This window comes from Crinia signifera, chromosome 6 (assembly GCF_055691185.1).
Source record: "Crinia signifera chromosome 6, ASM5569118v1, whole genome shotgun sequence".
Taxonomy (NCBI): Eukaryota; Metazoa; Chordata; class Amphibia; order Anura; family Myobatrachidae; genus Crinia; species Crinia signifera.
Genome location: NC_139222.1, coordinates 69,043,461 through 69,067,889, shown reverse-complemented (window position 1 = coordinate 69,067,889; position 24,429 = coordinate 69,043,461). Strand labels below are relative to the sequence as shown.

The 24,429-nt window shown below is 45.7% G+C and overlaps 1 protein-coding gene across 21 annotated transcripts in view; it reads left to right on the top strand.

The window, feature by feature from the left end:
- The window catches only part of KCNMA1 (potassium calcium-activated channel subfamily M alpha 1), a 459,278-nt gene that overhangs the window by 214,781 nt on the left and 220,068 nt on the right, over positions 1-24,429 (top strand). For all 21 annotated transcript variants that reach the window (XM_083146231.1, XM_083146240.1, XM_083146230.1 and 18 more), the window contains exon 4: positions 22,275-22,368. In XM_083146231.1, coding sequence (XP_083002357.1) covers positions 22,275-22,368 — 94 coding nt within the window. The remainder of the gene's footprint in view (positions 1-22,274; positions 22,369-24,429) is intronic.

Genomic DNA, 24,429 nt, shown 5'->3' with positions numbered 1-24,429 from the left:
CACAGCTCACAATACCCTGAACCGGGTTATTCCACATATATTAATGGACCATACTTTGGTTCAAGCAATGCTGCAAATGAGCACGCCTCAGAGTTTTCAGTTTTTCGCAATTTGTCTTAAAGCTATAGGCACATTTATTTAATTTTTTTTGTTTGTTTTGCACTTAAAGTGCCTCGGCACTAGTTTACCTCAGTGTTTATGTACCTGTAGTTCATTGTTTTGCACTTAAAGTGCCTCGGCACTAGTTTACCTCGTTGTTTATGCACTACTAGTACATTTTGTGTTGCACTTAAAGTGCTTAGGCACCAGTTTACCTCAGTGTTTATGTACCTGTAGTTCATTGTTTTGCACTTAAAGTGTTAATGCACAACTGGTTGTGCATTCGGTTAGCTTGAAATGCTAAACTTCAAGCAATTCTTGTTTGGGATGGGGGGGTTGGGACGAGGGAGGTTGGGATGGGGGCGGTTTGGACGGGGGGTTGGTATGGGGGGATTGGGACGGGGGCGGTTGGGATGGGGGTGGTACGGGTGGAGGAGGGTTTCTTTATTGTTTTATTGTAGTGTCTATACAAAGGCAAAATGAAAGGCAAATAAAAATTGCACCTAAAATCCAAAGGTGCTAAACCAAATAAAAAAATGGTACTTGTGAGTTATCCGGGCTGCCGATTTTGTCCTTAAGTTTGGTTAACTTAAGGACACCCGACCGACGCGATGCCCACGATTTAGCTCCAAATCGGGGGCATCGCGTCGGTCGTGGCCGTTATAAGGGGCCGCGACGCGATGCCCCCGATTTCCCATAGACAGTAATGTTAAAAGACACGATATCGGGGGCATCGCGTCGGTCGTGGCCGTTATAAGGGGCCGCGACGCGATGCCCACGATTTCCCATAGACAGTAATGTTAAAAGACGCGATGGACCCGATTTCCCATAGACAGCAATGTTAAAATAAAATTACAATGTGAAATTGGGCAATATGTTTTTAAAAAAAATGTTTCATGGTCCCCCACCACCGTTAACGCCACCCCGCTATTGACGCCAACCCGAAGCGTGGCGAGCGCAGCGAGCCCGCGAGGGGCAGCGGTACGCGTCCTCCGACCTTTTCATGCCCTACTATCCACTAGGGCGTGGAGTGAGAATAGAATAGTGTGGCGAGCGCAGCGAGCCACCGAGCCCGAAGCGTGGCGAGCGCAGCGAGGGGACGCGGACACCTGTGAAGCCCGCAAGGGCACGCGGATACCTGTGAAGGTGTCCGCGTCCCCTCGCGGGGCTCGCTGCGCTCGCCACGCTTCGGGCTCGGTGGCTCGCTGCGCTCGCCACACTATTCTATTCTCACTCCACGCCCTAGTGGATAGTAGGGCATGAAAAGGTCGGAGGACGCGTACCGCGTTAACGGTGGTGGGGGGCCATGAAACATTTTTTTTAAAAACATATTGGCCAATTTCACATTGTAATTTTATTTTAACATTGCTGTCTATGGGAAATCGGGTCCATCGCGTCTTTTAACATTACTGTCTATGGGAAATCGTGTCGGAAATCGGGTCCATCGCGTCTTTTAACATTACTGTCTATGGGAAATCGTGGGCATCGCGTCGCGGCTCCTTATAACGGCCACGACCGACGCGATGCCCCCGATTTCGGGCGCGATGAAAAAATCGGCAGCCCGGATAACTCACAAGTACCAAAAAAATAATAATTTTAAACACCCTTGTCATCACTTTTTTTTTATTTAAAATGACCATTTCATATGGTATTTGCAGTGATTTCCCGGGATCAGTATGAATGGGGCTGTCCCGGGTCGATCCCGGGTCTGAATGCAGTGTGAAAGGGTACATTCCCGGGTAGTGTCCCGGGAAGCATCCTGGAACACATTCCCGGGTCTGACCCGGGACTGCAAGTGGAAAAGGGGTATTACTGACTTTTGTTTAGAAGGAAAGTACTCTTCAACGTTCCGGTATTTGCGATGCATTTGCAATTTTGCAATGTGCGTTTATTTATTCTTTCTGAACGGCGGCTTTTTGCGCACAATTATTTTTTCTCTAATTACCGAATCATGCTGAATTAGGCCCTATGATTGTAGCATATTGCCCAAATTCTATTGCTATAAGATTCTTTTAACCCTTTTAGTACCTTTGCATGGAGCAGTAGTGAAGGTCACAGTGTACTTTACGGATAGTACCTTCTTATAGTCAGCTGCCAAAGAAAAATCTACATTGACCTTTAAAAAAAAAAAAAGTGCTTTACAATGTGGCGTGGTCACTAAGTCAAGGCCAATTACTCAGTCTGCAATTAAGAAAAGAAGGGATAACAAAGGAACACCTGAAATCTATTTCTACTAAATGTGTCATAGGAAGAAAATGGAAGTGAAATCTTATTAAGAAAATGACACGTACTGTAGTAAATGCTTTCAGGCTAATTGAATGAAGCAGACTGGGCTGGAAGGAGAGTTACGTCAGTGTTGAAGACTGCAGTTACAGGTTGCCAGTGAGTTTATATTTTGTTAATGCATGTACAGACACCCTGGAGACTATGCAAAGAATGATGCAATTTGCATAGAGAGATATGTTGCAGGGGCTTCAGTTAATTTTTGGGCAAAACTATTGGGATAGTAAAAGATGTTCCTGGTCTAGGGCAGTGTTGCATAACATGATATGTTTCAGGAACCCTAGAGGGAAGATGTAACATTGATAAGTATTCCTGTTCTCTTGTACAGCAAAGCCCGATGGGGTCTACACATGGGGCGATTTTAGCCCTATTTCTAATGATCTGAATTGATTGCTTAGGAATTAAGCGTGGATTACACCATTTTTATACCCCCCAGCGACGGCCCGCGTGTCACCAATGCCTGACTAGATTTATACTGCATAAAATATTAATCTAATTCAGGGTTGCCTACTTTTCAAGCCTCCTTGAGACTGTAAGCAGCAATTCGGGGACGGGGCCTAATGTAGACTTCATCAAGCTAAATTATGTGATTTGCATCGTTAGCCCTGACCTCTCTCCCCAAGAAGCTGCAAACCGTGGGAAATTAACGCTGCCATGGGGGAGATGTCATGCACGGGGGGGGGGGGGGGGGGGGTCACCGCCGGTGTCCAGAAGGATTGCCCATCTTTCTAGGGGGACTCGATTTTCGGGAGCCTCCTGGCCATTCCAGGAGGGTAGACAACCCTGATCTAGTTAGATTGCCAGTGTTCTCGCCAGAGATCCACTGTCAGCATAGATTGCTCCACACACACCTCGCTCAGCAGAGACACTCCGTCAATCCGTGTGTAGGGAGCTTTAGCTTAGGTTATACAATATGTAGCTAGAACACTACTAACTATGTATTAAAATTGAGGTTCTCCTGGTAGTCAATATGTCCATCCTGTGTTCATTTTGACAAGGATTTAGTTTTAGTCGCTTTGTTTTTGTTTTTTTTGTAAAAGATCAGTGGATCTTCGTTTTCATCTTCATCTAATTTTAGTCATGAAATAAAATATCGTTGACAAGTACTTCTAGTAAAAAATGATTTTGTCAAAATTAACACCGTGCTCATCTATGAATCTTTTGAGGATCTATAGCAATCAATTCACATATGCCATCTTTTAAGTGTGTATCTTAAATCTGTTTGTGGCTGTGGGCAACACCGGTACCGCCATGCATCCTCTCACTTGAAATTTTATTTGTGGCAAGTGCTTAGTAATGCTAATAAGAGAATGTTGGTGTCTAGACCATTCTTTTGCAAAAGTCTATGTTTTCAGGACCTTATTCAGGTCTGTTCGCACGGGGCGGATGTTTTCTCTTTGCGCATTTCTGCATGTCCACAGTCTAGCCATAATTGCTCAGTTGTGTAAACCTCAGCATTGTGTACAAATCTGAATCAGGCTCTAGGTCGTTTGGAAGAAAGCTTACCACCTGTGCCACATTTAAAGTAATTAATGTGCCCACATACAGTGAATGAAACCATTTCCTGTGTCCAAACATTTTTTATCCTATCAATGAAAATTAAAGGGACTTGAGTAGTGTAGTCAGGTCAATATGATGTCATGCTGTATTCAGGCAGTGCTCCTCTGGGAATATTTTGGACAGTCAGGATATCTTTATGTGGCCACTTTGGACCTACTGGCTCCTAGGCAGGCGCCTTGGTTGCCTTGTGGAAAATCCACTTCTGGACTGGTAGACTTTCCAGGAAGTCAAAGGGGATTCAAGGATTCACACCTTCTGGGAAATCTTCAAGTACGTTTTCTCCAGCAATGTTTTTATGGGTATAATAAACCAAGAATATAAACAACATCTCTTAGCTGAAGCAGCGAATAGATATCCATCTAGATGTACGAAGTACATTGCCAGAAATAGACACCAGACATGAGTCTTTGAATAAAATGTCTCATCGGTACTCTTTACCTAGAACGGCGCCCAAGATTTGGATCTTGGGCATCGCAAGGTAAAAAATTGCGTCGGTCACATCGCATGCGACCAAAAATCGCATGCGAAGCGACCGACGCGATTACCGCGATTTTACATAGGGAACAATGTTAAATGGCCCAATTGACCCGATTTTACATAGGGAACAATGTTAAATGGCCCACAGAGCCCAAATAGCCACCCTCAAGTGTGAAATGGCCCCCCCAATTGTTAACGCCACCCCACGATCAACGTCAACCCGAAGCGTGGCGAGCGCAGCGGTACGCGTCCTCCGACCTTTTCATACCCCCACTATCCACGTCGACGTGGTGATGAGAATAGAAAGTGTGGCGAGCGCAGCGAGCCACCGAGCCCGAAGCGTGAAGAGCGGACGCGGATACCTTCACAGGTATTCGCGTACCCTTGCGGGATCCACAGGTATCTGCGTCCCCTAGCGGGGCTAGCCACGCTTTGGGCTCGGTGGCGTTAACACAATTGGGGGGGCATTTCACACTTGAGGGTGGCTATTTGGGCTCTGTGGGCCATTTAACATTGTTCCCTATGTAAAATCGGGTCAATTGGGCCATTTAACATTGTTCCCATGTAAAATCGTGGTAATCGCGTCGGTCGCATCGCATGCGATATTTGGTCGCATGCGATGCGACCGACGCAATTTACATTTTAACATGCATTTCTATGTGAAATCGCGGGCATCGCATCGGTCGCATCGCATGTAATTATAATGGCATGCGATGTACATGCGATGCCCGCGATGTACATGCGATGCCCGCGATGGGCGCCGTTCTAGGTAAAGAGTACCGTCTCATCTACTAAGTTTCAAGAAACAAACATGTTTATTAAAATTCATGTCTCAACATCTAAATATTTTTTTTACCATCTCTTCATCCACAGAACTGTACATTGGGCATGATGTGGAGTTGATCACAAAAAGGCCATTCTTTCTCAAATGGACAAAACCATGTGCACTGCATGTGAAACAGATATAACGGGGCAGATGTATTAAGCCTGGTGAAGAGATAAACTGGAGATAAAGTGGAAGGATATAATGCACCAGCCAATCAGATCCCAACTGTCATATTTCAAATACAGCTGATTGGCTGGTGCGTTATCTCTTCCATGTTATCTCCACTTTATCTCCAGTTTATCTCTTCTGCAGGCTTAATACATCTGCCCCAACATGTGCAGATAAAGTTAGATTTGAGTGGGTTATTTTGTTTCTGTGCAGGGTAAATATTGGCTTCTTTATTTTTACACTGCAATTTAGATTTTAGTTTGAATGCATGCCACACAAATCTAATGGCCCCCATACATCAGCAATCACAATTCATTGCTTCTCAGATCCAGTGATTTTCCCCCCAGATAAATGGTTTCTTCAATCTATTTGACTTGCCCACACACTACAGATTTGTTTCAGTGATGGGCAGATTTTTCCTGTTACACACATACAAAAATGAAACTCCACTAAAACCAGATTTTTAAACATGTTTAAAAATCTTATTCAGCAATCAATTGGCGATCCCTATTCATTTTTGATTGGGATTGCCAAAAGGGGGAGCCCACACATTAAAGATTAATTGTGACAATCATCTACAGAAACGAGGATTGTCACAATGAATTGTTTATGTATGAGGCCCATAACTCTCCCTGCCCAACCTTTAGTGCAAATTGTTTTGTCTATTTAAGAAAGATTTGGCTTTTGCAGTCAACTCTGAATCAGAAACAAAAATGGATCTCCACAGAACTGTTCCCAGGATTGTACCAACGATCCTTATTAGGGGGAAAATTGCTCCAGCTCTCCAACCATAAAGGACAAAAGAAGAATCTTGTGTTAGGCAAGAAATAATTCTTCTATCTTCAAAGATGAACCCAACATGGGACTCACCTAGTCTAACTTGGAGATGTTCACATAAAGGTATCTTTCAAATGACACAATCCCAAAAAAGGACAGACACTTCCCATGTTGGGTTAATATTTTAAAATATAAAAATTGGTACTCTTTACCTAGAACAGTGCCCACGATGTCCATCGCGGTCATCGGGGGTAAAAAATCGCGGGCATCGCATGCACTAAAAAAACGGGTGTGACGCGATGCCCGCGATTTTCCCATAGGGATCAATGTTAAAAGTGTGATTGGACGCGATTTTAGTGTTAAATGCCTCAATGCCCGCGACTTTTCCATAGGAAACAATGTTAAATGGGCCACAGAGCCCTAATAGTCCCCCTGAAGTCTTAAATGGCCCCCACAATTTTTAACGCCACACCACGATCAACGTGAACCCGAAGCGTGGCGAGCGCAGCGGTACGCGTCCTCCGACCTTTTCATACCCCCACTATCCACGTCGCCGTGGAGTTGAGAATAGAATAGCGCAGCGAGCCATTGAGCCCGAAGCGTGGCGAGCTGACGCGGATACCTGTGAAGCCCGCGAAGGGACGCGTTTACCTGTGAAGGTATCCGTGTCCCCTCGCGGGGCTCGCTGCCCTCGCCACGCTTCGGGCTCGGTGGCTCGCTGCGCTCGCCACACTATTCTATTCTCAACTCCACGCCGACGTGGATAGTGGGGGTATGAAAAGGTTGGAGGACGCGTACCGCCGCCCCTTCGGGTTGACGTTGATCGTGAGGTGGCGTTAACAATTGTGGGGGCCATTTCTGACTTTAGGGTGACTATTTGGGCTCTGTGGCCCATTTAACATTGTTTCCTATGGAAAAATCGCGGCCATTGAACACTAAAATCGCGTCCAATCACACTTTTAACATTGATCCCTATGGGAAATCGCGGGCATCGCATCGCACCCGTTTTTTAGTGCATACGATGGTCGCGATGGTCGCGATGGGCGCCGTTCTAGGTAAAGAGTACCGAAAAATTATTTCTTGCCTTACACAAGATTCTTCTTTTGTCCTTTATGGTTGGACAGCTGGAGTAATTCTCCCCCTAATAAGAAATGTCGGTACAATCCTGGGAATAGCGCTGTGGAGATGCATTTTTGTTTTGGTTTAGAGATGTTTGGGTTAGTACCCCATATGTTTCTCCTAGCTTTCCATATGAGCGCAGGTGGCTTTATATATTTCTCATTGTTTTAGGGGGTTATTTAGACCTGATCGCAAGGCTCCTAAAAAGCATGGTCATGTAGCCGCCAGAGTGAAAACCCACCCTGTGCATGTCTGCAAATGGGCTTAGAAGATATTTCAGCCCCTGCGAATAGCTGCAAATCCATACGCAATCCCCACCATCAAATGATTTTTCTAGTGTGTGCAGTCTGTGCATAGCCCAGGACTTACTCGCCAGCTGCAAATCCAACAGGCTGTTCAGGGCCAGAGATAACGTCAGCGAACTACCCTAAAAATGTCTGAGCATGCCAGTGTTTTCCCTGACACTTTGATTAAATGACCGGTAACCACCCTCGAATGCCTGCCACCATACATTTACGGTAACTTTCGAATGGCCATCAAAAAACCCACACAAGATTTAGGAGAAAGGCCCTGCACACGTGCTACGATGCGTGCACATGCACAGGCAATCAATATTTGGACGGCCTGTGAATTTGCAGCCATCTGATCAGGCCTGCATAACCCCCTTAATTAGGAAATAGTTAAATCTGTTTATAAGAGTATCATGTAAGCATGGTTTGTGACATCAATGTTGTCTCCTTACTGTTCAGACATTGGTTAATAACTGATCATAATATATATACCAATTATACGTGCCTAGAAGAAGAATGAACCAAGGTAGCTTCCAAAAAATCAATGGTTATTGATGTTGCACCAATATGCAAAAGGTTGTTTCATCAACAACTACCAGTTCCTGTGCAACATTTGTGGAGGGCTTATCAATGCCACCCCCTAACTCTTTGCACATTAGCCCAAACACTAAAAATACCCTAGCAAAAATCAGACACAGAAAAGTACCTTGCCCATTGTGATATGTGGTTGATCACTTTTAGACACCAAGTTAAATAAAATCACTTTAAATATTTGTTTGACCATCTCACACAAAAACAGACAAATTTGGGCAATAGCCAAAAAACAATGAGCTGGTTGCAATTCAAACAGAATGAGGTTTTATATTGGCATACTATACATGAGCTGGTATAAGCAGTCCCACAACACTCCACACAACATAGGTGCCAATTCTGTAAGAACACCCATGTATCTGCAGGTACCAATGGACCAGTTCCCAGAGGTGCATTGCGGGTCCTGGCGTACATGTGTTGCTATGGGGTGGGTTTTTTAGGGCACCACTAGCGCTTGTACCATTTCATGTGATGTCACGGGGTCACAAGGCCACATTTCCTTTAAACAGGCTTGAGCACTGTAGCAAGAAGTGAATATACCAAGGTAAACAATGGAACCGGGCGCTGGTATGGGGGGCTTTCAATTAATTTAAGATAAGCAGCTGCCGATAAGTGGTTATAGTGGGCCAATAAGAGATACTAAACAAAACAACAGAATTAAGGCAGCGCTATGTATATAAAATGTAACACATGTAAGGGATTGCCTGTTAATAAATAATTTATTAATAACACAATACTAAAAGAATCGACATGTAATAAAAATACAAATAATAAAAAGTTAATTAATACCCTTTTCTGGTCAATGGGGGGATTCGTTTAAGATGGTCAGTCCTCCTTGTGAGTGAACATGTTGGGACAGTTTATGACAGTTTGTTTGGCAAATCAAAGTCTCACCACTTTAAATATGGGATTATTTCCGGGCTTGGGTCCGTGTGCCTCACTATTCTGTGGAGATGTAGATGTTTTAGACAAGGCGCTTTCCGAATTTCAAGAACCTTGTGGAGCTTCCCAATGAGTGGTGTTCCTTAACAGGATAGGATGTGTTGCTTATTGCCAGTATAGTTGCCAGTAGATTTTTTTTTCCCATAAAGGAGGACGCCAAGATGAAATGAATGTCAAAGTTCCTTTGGTGCCAGAAAAGGGTGTAGAGTCACACCGACTCGTTTTGCTGAGTATATCAGCTTTTGGTGAGCACTGTAGCATCTGAGCCATATACTAAAGGTGCGCAGCACTGCCCATCACCATTTCAATTGCGCCTGTGTCAACTCATCCCGGAATCCCGAGTTTGGCTCTTTCAGGTTTCAAATGTTGGCGAGTTTAGGCTAATTGTGAGCAACTATAATTAACATTCACAATTTTGACATTGTGAATGTCAAAAGTTGATGTTAATTGACAAGTCAATGGAAAAACGCATTGTCGATAAGGTGCTCAATTGCACATAGAAGAGCTTTTGCTTCAGTCTAGACAACCACTGTTAAATATAGAAAACAGAAACTTATTGTACATCAAGCATAAGATTGCACCGAGTGTGTCTGTGTATGAAAGGATTTCTAAAGGGGGAGTTCCAAATCTTTAATTTCAAAGTGATTGTTGCCAGCCCATGCATAATTAGATCACATTATTTTCTACAGTACTTTCTAAAGTCTCTCTCTAGTACGATGTTTGAGCACTCAGATCCATTGACAGGCAAAGCAGGCTTGGTAGAAAAATCTGCAGCAGCTACATTCCACCCTTAATACTGCATGTAGTGGCTGCTGGCCAGCCTTTGGGAATGGGGGATTTCCAGGCAACTGGAAACCCCTCTGGGTTTTGTTTGCATAGTATATATAGTGGTGCTTGTGGTGGTGTTAAACAAAATTTACAGTGTAGTCAAAGGGTTAAGTTGCATATAGTATATATCTATAACAGGCAGGTGTGCACAGGTGTATGGTGCAGGTACTGTGTTTATCATATCCGGTAGCTGGGACTGGAAGTATGGAGGTCTCTCTGGTGTAGAAGAAGAAGTCTGCACAGAGTGCAGACTTTGAAGCTGTGGTCTGTGAGGGCAACAGCGGGGGTTACACAGGGAACTCTTTGAGGTGGTGATTGACAGCTGGCTCCCACCTGGTAGAAACCGGGGCTCAGGACGTGCTGGACACAATAATAGTGCCGTCCTACTCACACACTTTGCGGGCTACGTCTCCTCTACACAGCGTGGGATCCCCCTAAGCACACTAGTGCTGTCACTCACTCTTGGTGGCTCTGCTGGAAGGTGCAATGACAATCAGGGTGCAGCATGCAGGGACTGGGACCGCCCACCAACACGACAGGGAGCACAGGGGGACACAGAGACAGGTGCAGAGCACACTAATATGTCTGATGAACACATGGGAGGTAATTCAGACCTGATTGCACAGCTGTAAATTCACACAGTGGGCAAGTATCAATACACTATCCATGAATATGTGCCACAATACGTGTGCGCAACGCCTTGCTGCGATAAAAGCCTGCTACTTCTTTTCTTCGCTAGCCGTGCGCAAGGAGATTGACAGGAAGTAGGCATCTGTGCGTGGTAACCAGCAGTTTAGCGGCAGTGTTAAGGAAACGCCTAAGCATGAAGGGAAAAATGCTGGGAGTGTCTGGGAACACGCAGGCGTGCCAAAGCCGGTTAGGGAGAGGGTGTGTGACGTCCGCTCCAGTTTAGATCAGGCTGGTTTTATCGCAGCCACCAATTAAGTCTCTGGCTACTCTGAGTCTGCAATGAGGTGTGGCGGCCAGTGTAAAAAAAAAAATGATTGTGAGCGTCTTACGAATGGATCTCAACTTTTTTGCATGGCTGCAAAGTCTTTGCTAGATGTACTAATCCATTCGCAGGGCGTACACATTAATTAGCAAGGCGGAATTTCACTATAGCAGAGCAGCATGTACCTGATCGCAGGCTGCTGCATATTCGTGGTCATGGTCCAATGTCAGTCATGTTGTTTTTGGCTGGTTGTTTTTTATGCCTCATCTATAGTTGCCAGAGATTGCCTGCCGTAACTCATTGGGGGGTATTCAATGTTTTTTGCGAGCTGTCACAGCTCGCATGGTCAGTATTCAACTGCACACCTGCACACGTCGTTCCGCTGATGCTAGGTTTTTGCCGCAAAGGGGAAACATCATGTGCGGCCACTAAAACAGCGAGGCTTGTGGCTAAATGCAGCGAGCTCCCTGCATTAGCCGCGAGTCTTGCTGTTTGGGGGAACCCTCGCTGTCCTCTGACACGTAAAATTGGCTGAGCAGCAGGTGCGGGGGTTTAACGGCGAGGGTTGCTTCTTTTTGATGATCCCTGTGGTTTAACCCACCTTGCTGGCCGCGTTGAATACAGGCCAGAGTTAGTCGCCAACAATACGGATGTCCAATGATGATTGAGTGATGTTGTCTTTGTTCCAATACTGCTGAGTTAAAATGCTTTATTGATTTTCACATGATTTGATTTGAGAGGCCAAACAATATTAAGTACATATCCTAATCTGAGACCGCGAGATGACTGCACAGTACATACAGTACAGTATAAAGCCAGACCTTTTTTTTGCTATCCAGATAATCTGCAGTCTGATTATACTGTATATCAGGCATTCCCAACCACGGTCCTCAAGGCACACCAACAGTACAGGTTTTCTAGATATCCAGACTTGAGCACAGGTTACTTAATTAGTATCTAAGGGATTCTGATTAAACCATCTGTGCTGAAGCCTGGATATCACTAAAACCTGCACTGTTGGTGTGCCTTGAGGACCATGGTTGGGAATGCCTGCTGTATATCAACAAACATTGCCTCCTCCATTTCTAATGATCAGCCAATGGGAGATCAGTGTGCATTACATGTTATTTTTATTAAGCCACTACATAAATCAGCATGTATTGTGTTGTTCGTTCCATCCTGTATATCAGATGGAAATAGTTAAATTTTCTGGATGGAGAGGTAATTTTTTTTTTTCATGTGAATTTATACACCGTGTGCTTGTTAGTTAAACAAATGTGGACAGCTCTGATTTTCCAGGACATACATGGAAGCAGACAGTTGCTGTAATTCAGAATGATTAGGACTGAGTGCCCCATAAAGAGCCAGTCAGAAGGAAATAGTTGTTAAAAATTGGGATGCCATTTATAAGCTGAGTAAAGTACTTATATGTTTATTTTCACATTGTTCCAAAATGTTTTATCAACTAAATACTCAGTGGTGTAACAATAGTGCTGCAGACCCCGTGGTAGCGCTGAGTAAGTGTGGGCACGGGGGCTATTGTTACGCTGCCACTTGCCAGGACCTGCCTTATCCCGCCACTTGCCGGGAGTCGGGGCCCACAGATCTGCTAGTCTGCGTCCCGGCGCTCCTCATGGCTCCTTATGAAAGATGTCCCTCACAAAATGGTCGCCCCTTACAGCAGTTTTGGAGGATGCTGGAGGAGGCAGCGGAGTCCTCCTCTAGCATCCTTAAAAACAGTCTGCTGTTAGAGGCAGCCATTTTGTGAGGGACATTTTTCATTAGGAGCCAGGAGGAGTGCCGGGACGCAGACAAGTAGATCTGCAGGTTCCGGCCACAGACGCGGAGGGGTAAGGCAGGACGAGGGGTGGGGTAGGGGGGGGTTTTGTCTTAATTTTACTGGAGGGGGGGTGCTGAAATTTTCCAGCGGGGGGGCGCAAAATTTGTCGTTACGCCACTGTACATACTGTACATTTCTCCAACATGCCATAAGGGACACTGAAGTCTCTAGGCTGGGTTTTAGCTGTGCAGTGAGGAGTCGGCACTTTAAGAAATGTAATTGTAGCATGGCTCCTTCCCTTCTGACTCTCAGTCTTACTAAAGTGCCCAGAGGAGTTGGTTCCCTGGGTCTCCTTCCTAAAAGGGAGCTCAGCGTTACTTTCAGCAGTGGCACAGGCAGTCAGGGATCCCCGATGACTGCCTGCACCATGGGACACCCTCCTGGGGGTCAGGACACTGGGTGCTGGGGATCCACCACAGCTGCCCACAGCTGACGTCTGAGGCCGAGTTGCCTTCCGGGGGACCAGAGGCCACGACAGCGCTTGACGCCGGGGCGACTGCATAACCAGACAAGCACATGGGTATTACCTATACCTATGGATCAGCATCAGCTTCTATTTTTATTTGATGCCAAAGCTGGAAGGCTCAGTGCATCTCATTCTAAGTTTGAAAACACTGAACTTGTATGTGGCGTACCACAATCTACATTCTGTCATTGCCAGCCTGGAACCGGCGGAATATCTCATGTCTCTGGACGTAAAAGATGCCTACTTACATGTACCAATATACGAGCCTCACCAGAGGTTCATAGGGGGAGGGGCCCTAAACTGCACACCCTGGACATATGAGGTGCTACCTGCTGAGACCTGTAGTGCAGCAAGCAGGAGGAGGAGTTTGCAGGTGCACACTAAATATAAATGCTAGACCTTTTAATATCTTTGCTATATTGCATTTCTGAGGTTATTATCATAATGATGGCCATTATTATCGGTTTGTCCACCACGTCCAGGTTACCTCAATAGGACAAGTCCCTAACACTACTCTGAGACTGGTCCAGGGCACGGGACCCCCCAGGCAAGCCCAGCAGAACTACGCCATGGCATCACATTAGTGTGAAATTAAAGTGATAGTAAAAGGGATAGGGGAAATTATATGTGATAAGACTTACCTAAGTAAGAGGTAATAATAATGGCCATCATTATGCTAATAACCTCAGAAATGCAATATAGCAAAGATATTAAAAGGTCTAGCATTTATATTTAGTGTGCACCTGCAAACTCCTCCTCCTGCTTGCCTCACCAGAGATTCCTCCATTTTGCGATCAAGAAACACAATTTCCAGTTCCGGGCACTGCCATTCGGTCTATCATCAGCCCCCTAGGTTTTTTACCAAAATCATGGTAGCAGAATTGCATGTTTTAGGGATGATTATCATCCCATACTTGGACAACCTGCTTCTAAAGGCTCCATCTCCAGACAGGTTGATCCAAGATGCACACCACACTTACCAATTTCTTATTCGCCATGGTTGGATTCTGAACCTGCAGAAATTTCACCTATGCCTCACGCAGCGTCTGACCTTTTTGGGCCTCATTTTGGACATGGAGCGACAGCAAGTATTTCTGCCGTTGGACAAAATCCTCTCAATCCTGGAGTTGACGCACCCGCAGGGGGTTTTGGTACACCTCTGCTTCAGTCTGCTGTGGAAGATGGTGGCCTCATTCGAGGCGCTTCCGTTCGGTTGATTCCATTCCAGGACTTTTCAACTCGACCTTCTGTCCAACTGCCAGTGAGTCAATGTGGAATGGCAGAAGGTGGCGCTCCCCTACTTGTATTTTGTCCGATACTGCAGCCCCTCTTCCGGAGCCACCACTGTCCGTAACTATCTTATATAAGAATGTACCATTCGACTCATACAGGAACATACAGGCATAAGTGGTAAGAAAACGCAAATATGAAAGGGTATATCTATGTACGCTTACTCTTCTGAAAATGCTAAATTGTTTCACATTTGTAACGCAGTCCTCGGAAACAGAAATTACATTAATGATGTTGTTTATTGTAAAGAGACAGTGTCACTGGGAATGTTAGATTCTGAGCTGTTACACATGAGATCTGGATGCTGTTATGCTGGCATAGAGGTGCATTTAATTACACTGCAGTTATCCATGAAGGGACAGACCCATCTATTATATTGATGGCTTCTGGGAGGCCTTGGTGGCTTCAGCCAAGCCTCATTAATGGTGTTTTAAGGAGACAAAAACACAGATAATAGTCATTTTCTAATTAACTCTTTGCAGAACAAATATTTATACGTTTGAGTTGTATTTTGAAATAATAAAAATGGTGCAGGCTGGTCAATTTTCAATCTTACGGATGGTAGCAGGATGCAGTACGGATGGTGTAATGGTTAAGATTACTGCCTCACAGCACTGAGGTCATGGGTTCGATCCCCACCATGGCCCTAACTGTGCGGAATTTGTATATTCTCCTCGTACTTGTGTGGGTTTCCTCCGGGTACTCTGGTTTCCTTCTCACAATCCAAAAATATACTGGTAGGTTATTTGGCTCCTAACAAAATTAACCCTAGAATGTCTGTGTGTGCGTGTACATGTGGCAGGGAATATCGATTGTAAGCTCCACCGGGGCAGGGACTTATATTCTCTGTAAAGCGATGCGAAATAGGTGTGCGCTATATAAGAAACTGTTAATAAATAAATAATAAATATAATGAATATTTATAAATGACGTGGTAATATATAATGTGCCACTTTATTATGTGGTCTGATGATAATAAACATTCATTTTACATTCTTATAGTGTGTACACACAATGAGATCTTGTTTTCGATTCCATTTGTACTATTCAAATTCTCTACTGCTTTTTGAATTTCACTTTTTGGCATTAGATTTATACTATGGGTCATATTCAGTGCTACGGTGAGCTGTCACAGCTCGCTCTGTCAGTATTCAACTAACCCCCCCCCCCCCCTACATTTTGCAACATTCGATGCAGATTCAATATTGCACGCTCCTATGTAGTGTAGTGTAGCCAATTTCCCCCTAGCTCTGCTTTTGGAGCGAGGGGGAATCGGCGTATGCGGCCACAGAAACAGCGAGACTCGCGGCTAAATGCAGCGGGCTACCTGCATTAGCCGTGAGCCTCGCTGCTTGAGGGCAATCGTCGCTGTCCTCCAACAGCGAGGATTTACCCCGGAACATAAAATAGGGTGAGCGACCGGCGAGGGTATTAAACAGAGATGATCGCTTGTTTTCAGTGATCCCCACCATGGCGTGGCTACTTTTTCTATTTGATTTACACTACATAGTAGCGCACATCAATATTGAATCTGCATCGAATGTTGCAAAAAGCATTCGATGTCGAATCGATTTGAACTATATAGCCAAAATCGAAGGAAAAGTCTCACCTTGTGTACACACAATTAGTTATACAGGGAGAAGAACAAACAACCTCAGATTTTCAAAATCTTCCAGGCTTTTGAACTGAAGACCTTTATACTCCAAGAAATGACAGGGTATGGTACAGTTCACAGAAAATGTCAACCCCGAAAGGTCGACATGCACAAGGTCGATACTGGAAAAGGAGGGACACAAGCAAAAGGTCATGCTGAAAAGGTCAACACATAAAAAGGTTGACATGAATGTTTCACTTTTTTGGTTGTCAATGTCAACACCTAAGCATGTGGACCCCCCCCAAGGAGTGTACTCGCTTCACGTTCAATGCTTTGGGCAAGGCACTTTACCGTTCCCAATTAGAGTCCGCTTGGATGTAAAGTACAAAACGCCCTAAAAATTGAATAAAAAAAAAAACACAAGTCAACCTTTTCATGTGTTGTCTTTTTGATCATGTCGTCCATATGTATGTTGACCTATTTACTGCCAACCTAGACATTGTTTGTCAGCCGTCCTAATACTGAAATGACAAAAAAACGTTCAAAACCAATTGATTATAAACTGCATTCATTCCACTTTTAGATTTTCACAAAAATTTTAAATAGCATTTATCATGCCTTTTTTTGTTGACCTTTACATTTTGGGATCTTTATTATTTGTTTGCCTTACCCTTATCCTTACCCTTACTCAAGTTGTATGTGAAATCAAAAATACAGTTTTACTGTAGGTAATACAGTGAAAAAGCAAATGTATGCAAGCGATACCAACATTTAAGGAATTCATCCCTACCAGTGCTGAACCAAATCCTCCCATGATGACCAAAGGCATCAAGAAGTGAAAAAGTGTGGAGAAGTTCTAACTATGATTTTAGAGTTTACTTATTAATTGCTACAACAAAGCTGTTTTGTTGCTAAGGAAACTTTTTACTCTCTTCATTGCCTAATACAGCAACCCCCTACTGTTTGAGATTTTTCAGGTTGTTATCACTGAAAGATTTACCAGTGCAACACTTCCTGATGAAATATTTTGTGGGATCCTCTCTGTGAACCCCCACATTACTGATAGTTTTTGGAAGGTACAGTAGTATGGATACTTGCAAGGGCAAAACAAAAATAAATATATAAATTCTTATTTTTTTCTTTACTATTCCTTAATCTTTTCTTTAACCTATTCGTTTTTATTTTCCCTTGATGTAAAAGGCAATTTTGCCTGTAGGCATTAGAAAGAAAAATATTGTATAGCACTTACAAATAATTGTATTTCTTTTACTTTTATTTAATATTTATTAAAATGAATACCTGTGAGTTATTAATTCTGACAAGTGGTGAGTGAACGAAGAGCGTTTTATTGGTGGCTATGCCTGCCTTTGTGTACATTGCTCTCTAATATCATCTGAGTTTAATTTTGGATAATGTGTTTTGAGTGTTTTTCCGTGCCTTGTACACTTCACAGCTGCTCCCTGTGAGGCCAGAATGATGAATTAACTAATTTCAACTGACAGAGAGAGCTAATTGTACCACTTGTACATTGCTTGGCGTAATGTTCATGACACTGAGGAGCAGAGCGATATTGTCTTGGTTGTATGGTTATAGCAACAAGAATTCAATACAATACCTGAATTAGTGGATAGGGTCTATTTGGGATGCAGTTATATTACCAGCGGTCAGGATCCCAGCTGACATCACATCACGGTGCCGGAATTAGACATGGATGAGGATGCTGGAATCCCAACAGCCGGCAAATCGAATGTAAATATAACGGGAAGGAGAGGTTAGCATTCAGCACTAGTGGGAACTTAGGCTGCTGGGGAGGTGGGGGGAGTTAGGGCTGTATGGAAGGTTAAGGTACTTAGAGGGGTGTTATGGTTAGGCTACGAGGTGTAGAGGTAGGTTTAGGCAGCAGGGTATAGGGGTTATGCACTAGTGTGGAGGGGTAGGGTCAGGCTGACAGAGGGTTAGGTCACTTAAGGAGCCTCTGTGTCAGGATGCCAGGGTTGGTCCTTTGTACGCTGACATCCCCACCTCCAGTATATCCTATGTATCCTGTCTATATAAATACTAGGTGATTCATCACGCCCTACGGGCACTCTTTACACCGTCGTGAGGGGCTGTGCCCCATTTAATTTGTGGAAGTTTGTATTGTGAGAAATATGGTTAGAATTGTATGAAAGATGGCCTGTATTGCAACTTGAGTTATAGGTGGAATGTGTTAAATAGAGAGCATATGATTTGGAAGGGGGTGTGTATTGTTTTGTTTAATTAAAAAGCGGTTACAGAGTAAGATGTACATTGATAGTGTGGAGGGGACAGTGACATTTGTGGGTGTGTGGGGGGTGTACGTGTTGTTTAGGTGTGTGTATGCAATAGTATAGTAGGGTGTTTTTGAGTCAGCGGCTCCCCACTGGCGGAGGTCACGACACAGGAAAACAGGAGCCTGGGTAGAGATTGGGGTGTGTGGGCATAAGGGGGACTAAAGAGGAGGGTGGGGGACACTGTGCAGCTTCTTCCATTGGGTGAGGGTCCAGCGTGACAGTACAGGATGGTGGCCCTGAGTCAGTGTCTCCTCCTTCTGGGTGGGAGTTAGGGTGCATGAGAGCAGGAGGCTGGGTGGTAAAGCATGATAGGGGAATGTGGGCAACACAGGGTGAGCGGGTCCCCACTGGCGGAAGTTACGGGGCAGGAGAACAGGAGGCAGGGCAGTGATAGAGGTGTGTGGGCATGAGGGGTAGTAAAGGTTTTTGGCTGTTGCAGAGTAGGGATGGGCATTGGTGCAGACGCCATAGATGGTTGGCATTGATGGCGATTTTGCATCATGTCATCGATAGTAGTAACATATTACTTGGATGACCATCGATTGTTGTAGCTATCGATGGTCATCCATTATATGATGCCGTGGGTCAATCAGATCTCGGTGGCGGGACTTCCGGGTGTGGGGGAAGGGGGGGGGGGTAGCTCCCGGCACCTTAAAAAAATGTGAAACTTGATCGGTTCTCCTTTGCCATTGATGTAGGGAAACCATCTGGTCCTCCCACATCGATGGCAAAAGTATTCAACATCGGCCATAAACTATCGATGATTTGAAATCATTGATGGTCGATGGGCATCCCTAGAACTGGAGGAGGGAGAACAGTATGCAGCTCCCGGCAGTGGGTGAGCATCTCCTCGCACTGGGAGGGAGTAAGGGGGTGTATGAGAGCAGGAGGCTGTATAATAGGGGTATGTGGGCAAGACATTGATAAAAGTCTGGTGCAGAGGACCGTGGGGGAACCCTGGGGTCGCGGGGGTCTGCTGGGGGGGAATTGCCAGAATGGGGTTTGGGGGGGTCTGCAAATTGCGGGAGGGGTGCGGGGATCTGCGAACCGCGGGAGGGTGGGCGCAAATCGCGGGGGAGGGGGGGGGGCGCAAATCGCAGGAGGGTGGGTGCCGTAAATCGTGGGAGGTGGCAGGGGGTTTCCAAGTCACGGGAGGGGAGTGCGGCGAATCGCGGGAGGGGGCGCGGGGGTCCCACGAATCGCGGGAGGGGGGGTCCCGGGTGGGCGCAAATTGCGGGAGGGGGTCCGCGGGGGGTGCCCTGAATCGCGGGAGGGGGGCTCCATGAATCGCGGGAGGGGGCTTGGGTCCGCAAATCATGGGAGGGGGCCCCGTGAATCACGGGAGGGGGGTCGCGGGTGTCCAGGGGGAGGGGGGGATCCGGGAGTAATGGTAGATGGTGGCTGTGGAGTAATGGTGGATGGTGGGCATGTACTGTAGCCCTGGCTGGGCTGGGGGAGGTGATTTCAAGGGGGTGGGGTGTGTAGAACGTTATACACATAGAACACTTTTCCCTGGGGGGGGGGTTTGTGGGAACGTTATATACACAGGGGATGAGTGACAGATCTGGCTAAATATATAAGAGATATCATTGATTAACCAGTTTCGTGGCTGCATCAGATGTATCCATACCAGGCTGGGCTTTGGTTGCATCTGATGTGACCTATTAGAAATGCAGCAGCTGACAGTCTCAGTGGGACATCCTGGCCTCTGCTTCCTTGTTTCTTTCCCCAGTACAGGCTGTGCAGCCGATCACTGCTGATTAGGCAGCACACCCCACACCTTGGCTGCAGGCATTAGCAGCTGTCTGGGAAATTGTGTTGGATACGTTTTTTAATCTATGTTCATTAGATTTTTTTTTAATTCAGTCCGTTTCTGAGGATTAACATGAGACAGTTAATTGAACTGAAATGTTGAAATACTAATATATGCTTGGCTATATTTACAAGTTGGGGGCTTTTACAAACCACCACTTCATAAATCTAGTCCACTGTGTCTATCTGACTCTTAGGGGGAAATTTACTAAAGGAAATTTGTAAAAAAATAGGTGTATTTGTATCCAGAAATACACGTATTTTTTACATGTACTATCCCGAAAATACGGCACTTCGTATACGTATTGATGTGCTATCAATACGAATACGAATTGCCATATTTTCGGGATAGTAAATGTCAAAAATAAGTGTATTTCTGGATACAAATACACCTATTTTTTACAAATTTCCTTTAGTAAATTTCCCACTTAATGTTATAACACTGGGAATGTCACATTTGTTAAAACTATGACTAGGACAACACATGGGCAAGTACTGTACTCTTTGAATGGAGTGCCAATTACTTAATTTGATTTACTTAAATTGTCACTACTCACCTCCTTTTTCTCATGATACTTTTGCTTAGCAGCCACCAGGCAAAGGCACAGTAGGGATGGTAGCATATAGAGAGGGGGCTCAGAGGAATACATGAGAGGTTGGGATCATTTGGTCTACAGAATGATGGTTGACACCATTAGGTCGACATGGGAAATGTTGACATGGGTCTAGGTCGAAAGGTCATTAGTTCGACAGGTTGTTAGTTTGACAGGTCATTAGTTCGACCATGTCTAGGTCGACAGTCAAAAAGTCGGTATGGGGTTTTTCACAGTTTTTTTACCTGAATGTACACAGTTTAAAGTGCATCGCTATGCGTCGGGCACGGTGCCTCGCTACGCTTGACACACTATTTTATTCTCCCACCATGCCCTAGTGGATTGTAGGGCATGAAATACCACCAGCGGCGTAACTATAATTTGGGAGCCCCCCCCCGCCGATAATAAATCACGCCCCCCCCCCCTCCACCACCCCGGCCGCCCATGCCCCCCCCCCCATCCCCCGCATATTTACCTGTACTCGCTGCCCTGGTCCCGGCTCCCCTCCTTGCTTCATTCTGATGCTAAACACGGACCATCACAAAATGGCCACCCCCATACTGCAGACAGTTTCATAGAACAGTTTGCTATATGGGGGCGGACATTTTATGATAGCCCGTCAAAATAGCATCAGAATGAAGCCAGGGGAGCCGGGACCACCGCAGCGAACATACTGTAGGTAAAGATGCGGGGGATGGGGCATTATAATAGCACCGCAGCCCCCCGGCGCCCGCACTTACCCAGCGCCTCCCCGCGACCGCGGGGGCTGCAGTGCTGTAGCTACGCCACTGAATACCACCTGTTGGCACATGTTGGCTCAAAAAATAGTGAAAAACGCCATGTCGACCTTTTGACTGTCGACCTAGACACTGTCGAACTAATGACTTGTCAAACTAATGACCTTTTGACCTAGAACCATGTCGACCCTTTTCTATGTCGACCTAGACCCATGTCGACCTTTTCCCACGTCGACCTAATGGTGTTGACCTAATGACTGTCTACCATCATGCTGTAGACCAAATGACCACATCCCTACATGAGGAATAGGCCAGAGTTACACATGGGAAGGATAGATCACTGGCACACATGGGGAGGTACTGTAGTAGGCAGAGGGACTAATGGGGAGGGAAATCCATGGACATGGGAGAAGAGGTACAGTACATATGGGAATGATAGGTGCACATAGGGAGCTAAGAGGCAGAGGCATAAACGTCCTCTGTATTCCTCAGCCTGTGCATCCAAATCTGTTCTGCGTCTTCATTCGGGATGCAACAATAATTTGTGGTGTAATAAACAACATAGACCAGCTCTATGTAATAAGTATATAATTTATATATATAATAATTTATCTTAAACTTATTTTCCTCTATAATTGTAATTGTTTTCAGTATTATTCTGTTGTTTTCTTCTTCTGTTTAAATCCTTCAAAAGGACATTATTTTTCTCCATTTACAGCCCTATTGAAACTTGCCAAAACTTCTACAAGGACTTCACACTCCAGATAGACATGGCCTTCAACATCTTCTTCCTGCTATACTTTGGCTTGCGGGTAAGGGCTTTTCTCCTTGGCTATTTTTTACTAAAATTGCATGGCCAAGGCATAACTATGTGTATTATTCAACAGTTGTTATTTTCCAGATTTTCTAAACACTATTGTGAATTGGTGCTGACTTTACATAAACATATCCCAAAAAAGGGGACACTCCAAAATAAAAGGGCAAGAAGTCAGTTCGCATACAGTTGGATGCACGATTTAAATGGTTGTATTTCTCTTGAGCAATGCTTGAAAAGAACACTTTGAGGGGGTATGCAATCCCGGATTACGACTGTCCGTCCCCTCCGACAGCCGTGATTTAGGCCCGTTTGCTGTCGGCAGACGGGATTCCATGTCCCACCTGCTGATCGTTGTAAAAGGGGGCGTGTCCACATAAACGGCCATGGATTGTCGATATACGTCCGGGGAACATGACAATCCACAGCCGTTATTGGCAGAACGGTCCAGGCAGCTTTTAAAGTCACTTTTATTGGCAAGCTGCTCAATCAGAGGTAATGTCATTCAGGTGCCAACAGGGAGGGGTAAATCTGGTTAGGAAAAAAAACAGTTTGTATCCCAATTGCACACTGAATGAGAAATATACATATAATAATCAGATAATACAGAGATCTTGGTTGCATATACAGTATGTCATGCTGTACATCCTTGCTGGCGGGTCGCCAGAACGTACGCGCTGGCGACCCGCCAGCAGCCTCGCCAGCGAGAAAACTGAGACGCGTGTGCGTCTCACGCGCACGCGCGTCTCAGTCTCCGTCGCTAGCGCGACGGAAACCCTTTCCGTCTCCGCCTCAGGGAGACGGACAGGGTTAGGGGGGGTTAGTGGGGGGTGCGGGCAGTCGGCGGGGACCCCGGGTTACCGCCGGCAAGCCGGCGGGGACCCGGGGAAACGTATGGAAGCGCCGTCGGAAGGGGACGCGCGCGCCTCTCGTGCGCGCGCGTCCCCTTCTCACGATCGCCATGGCGCTGGCGGGGGATGGCGGCTGGCGACGCCAGCGCCATCCCCTGCAAAGATGGGAAAAGACCCATCTGTATCTGCAGATATAGGGCTAAGCCCCCAGGCCATACGTCAAGGCATCTCTGTCACTGGGGGTCCCTAACACTGGGTATGGGTCTGGGGTGTGGGCCCCCAATATGCCGGCACAGGCTGACTACTCCAGGGCAGCACACAAATGAAAATTAGTAGGTGTTAAATAAGAAGCACATAAGTGCTATGTAAGGAGGTGAAGGTGTGGTTAAAATAATACATACAATGTGATAGGGAAAAACATAAATGTTAATAAAGTGTTAGGGTGTGCTACCCTGGAGCAGACCAGCCATACCGACAAAGAGGGAATCACACTCCCAAACCCATCCCATGCACAATAACAAATTGTTGGGCCTAATAGCCCAGTGTAAGGCCACATGATAATGGCTTACAACATCTGAGAGCCAGCTTACCTGGAGATACCCCTGGCTTCTCCAATGGCACTCAGGTGTCAGCAATCCCTCCTAATGCTGACCCATCTATGCCTCTCTCAACTGCACAACACTTTTTTCTCTTTCAATGGTCCTGGTGACACAGCTCAACACTGGGATGTAGGAGGGTCCGAAGGAGCCAGGCACCTATCCTAAAGCTTTAGAGGGTAGGCTCCTCCCCTACTGCATCCCTGGACTCTTCAGTTCGTGTTAGGTGCCCACTGGAGTGGGTGCTATTCTAAAGGGCTGCGGGAGCAGCCGAAGAAATAGAGTAGTTAGGGAATTTTTATTGTTTTATTAACTTTCACCCTAGCTAGGTAGGCACAGTGTGAGGATTCTCATAGTGAATCCTCACACTGCTAGCGCAGCAGGAGCTGACAGAATCGCGTCCTGTCAGCTCACTGTGCACAGGGGAGACGCTGTCTGGCCTCCCTGTGCAGCGCTTTTAGCCTCTTTTAAGAGGCTGCCTGGGCTCCGGAGCATCCTGAAACCGGCTCCACGTTTAGGTGGGGATCATGGGGGACAGGCGCTCCGTGATGGCGGCGGCCATTTTATGCGGAGCTTACACGCTGAGCTCCTGATTGAGAGGACAGCAGCGCT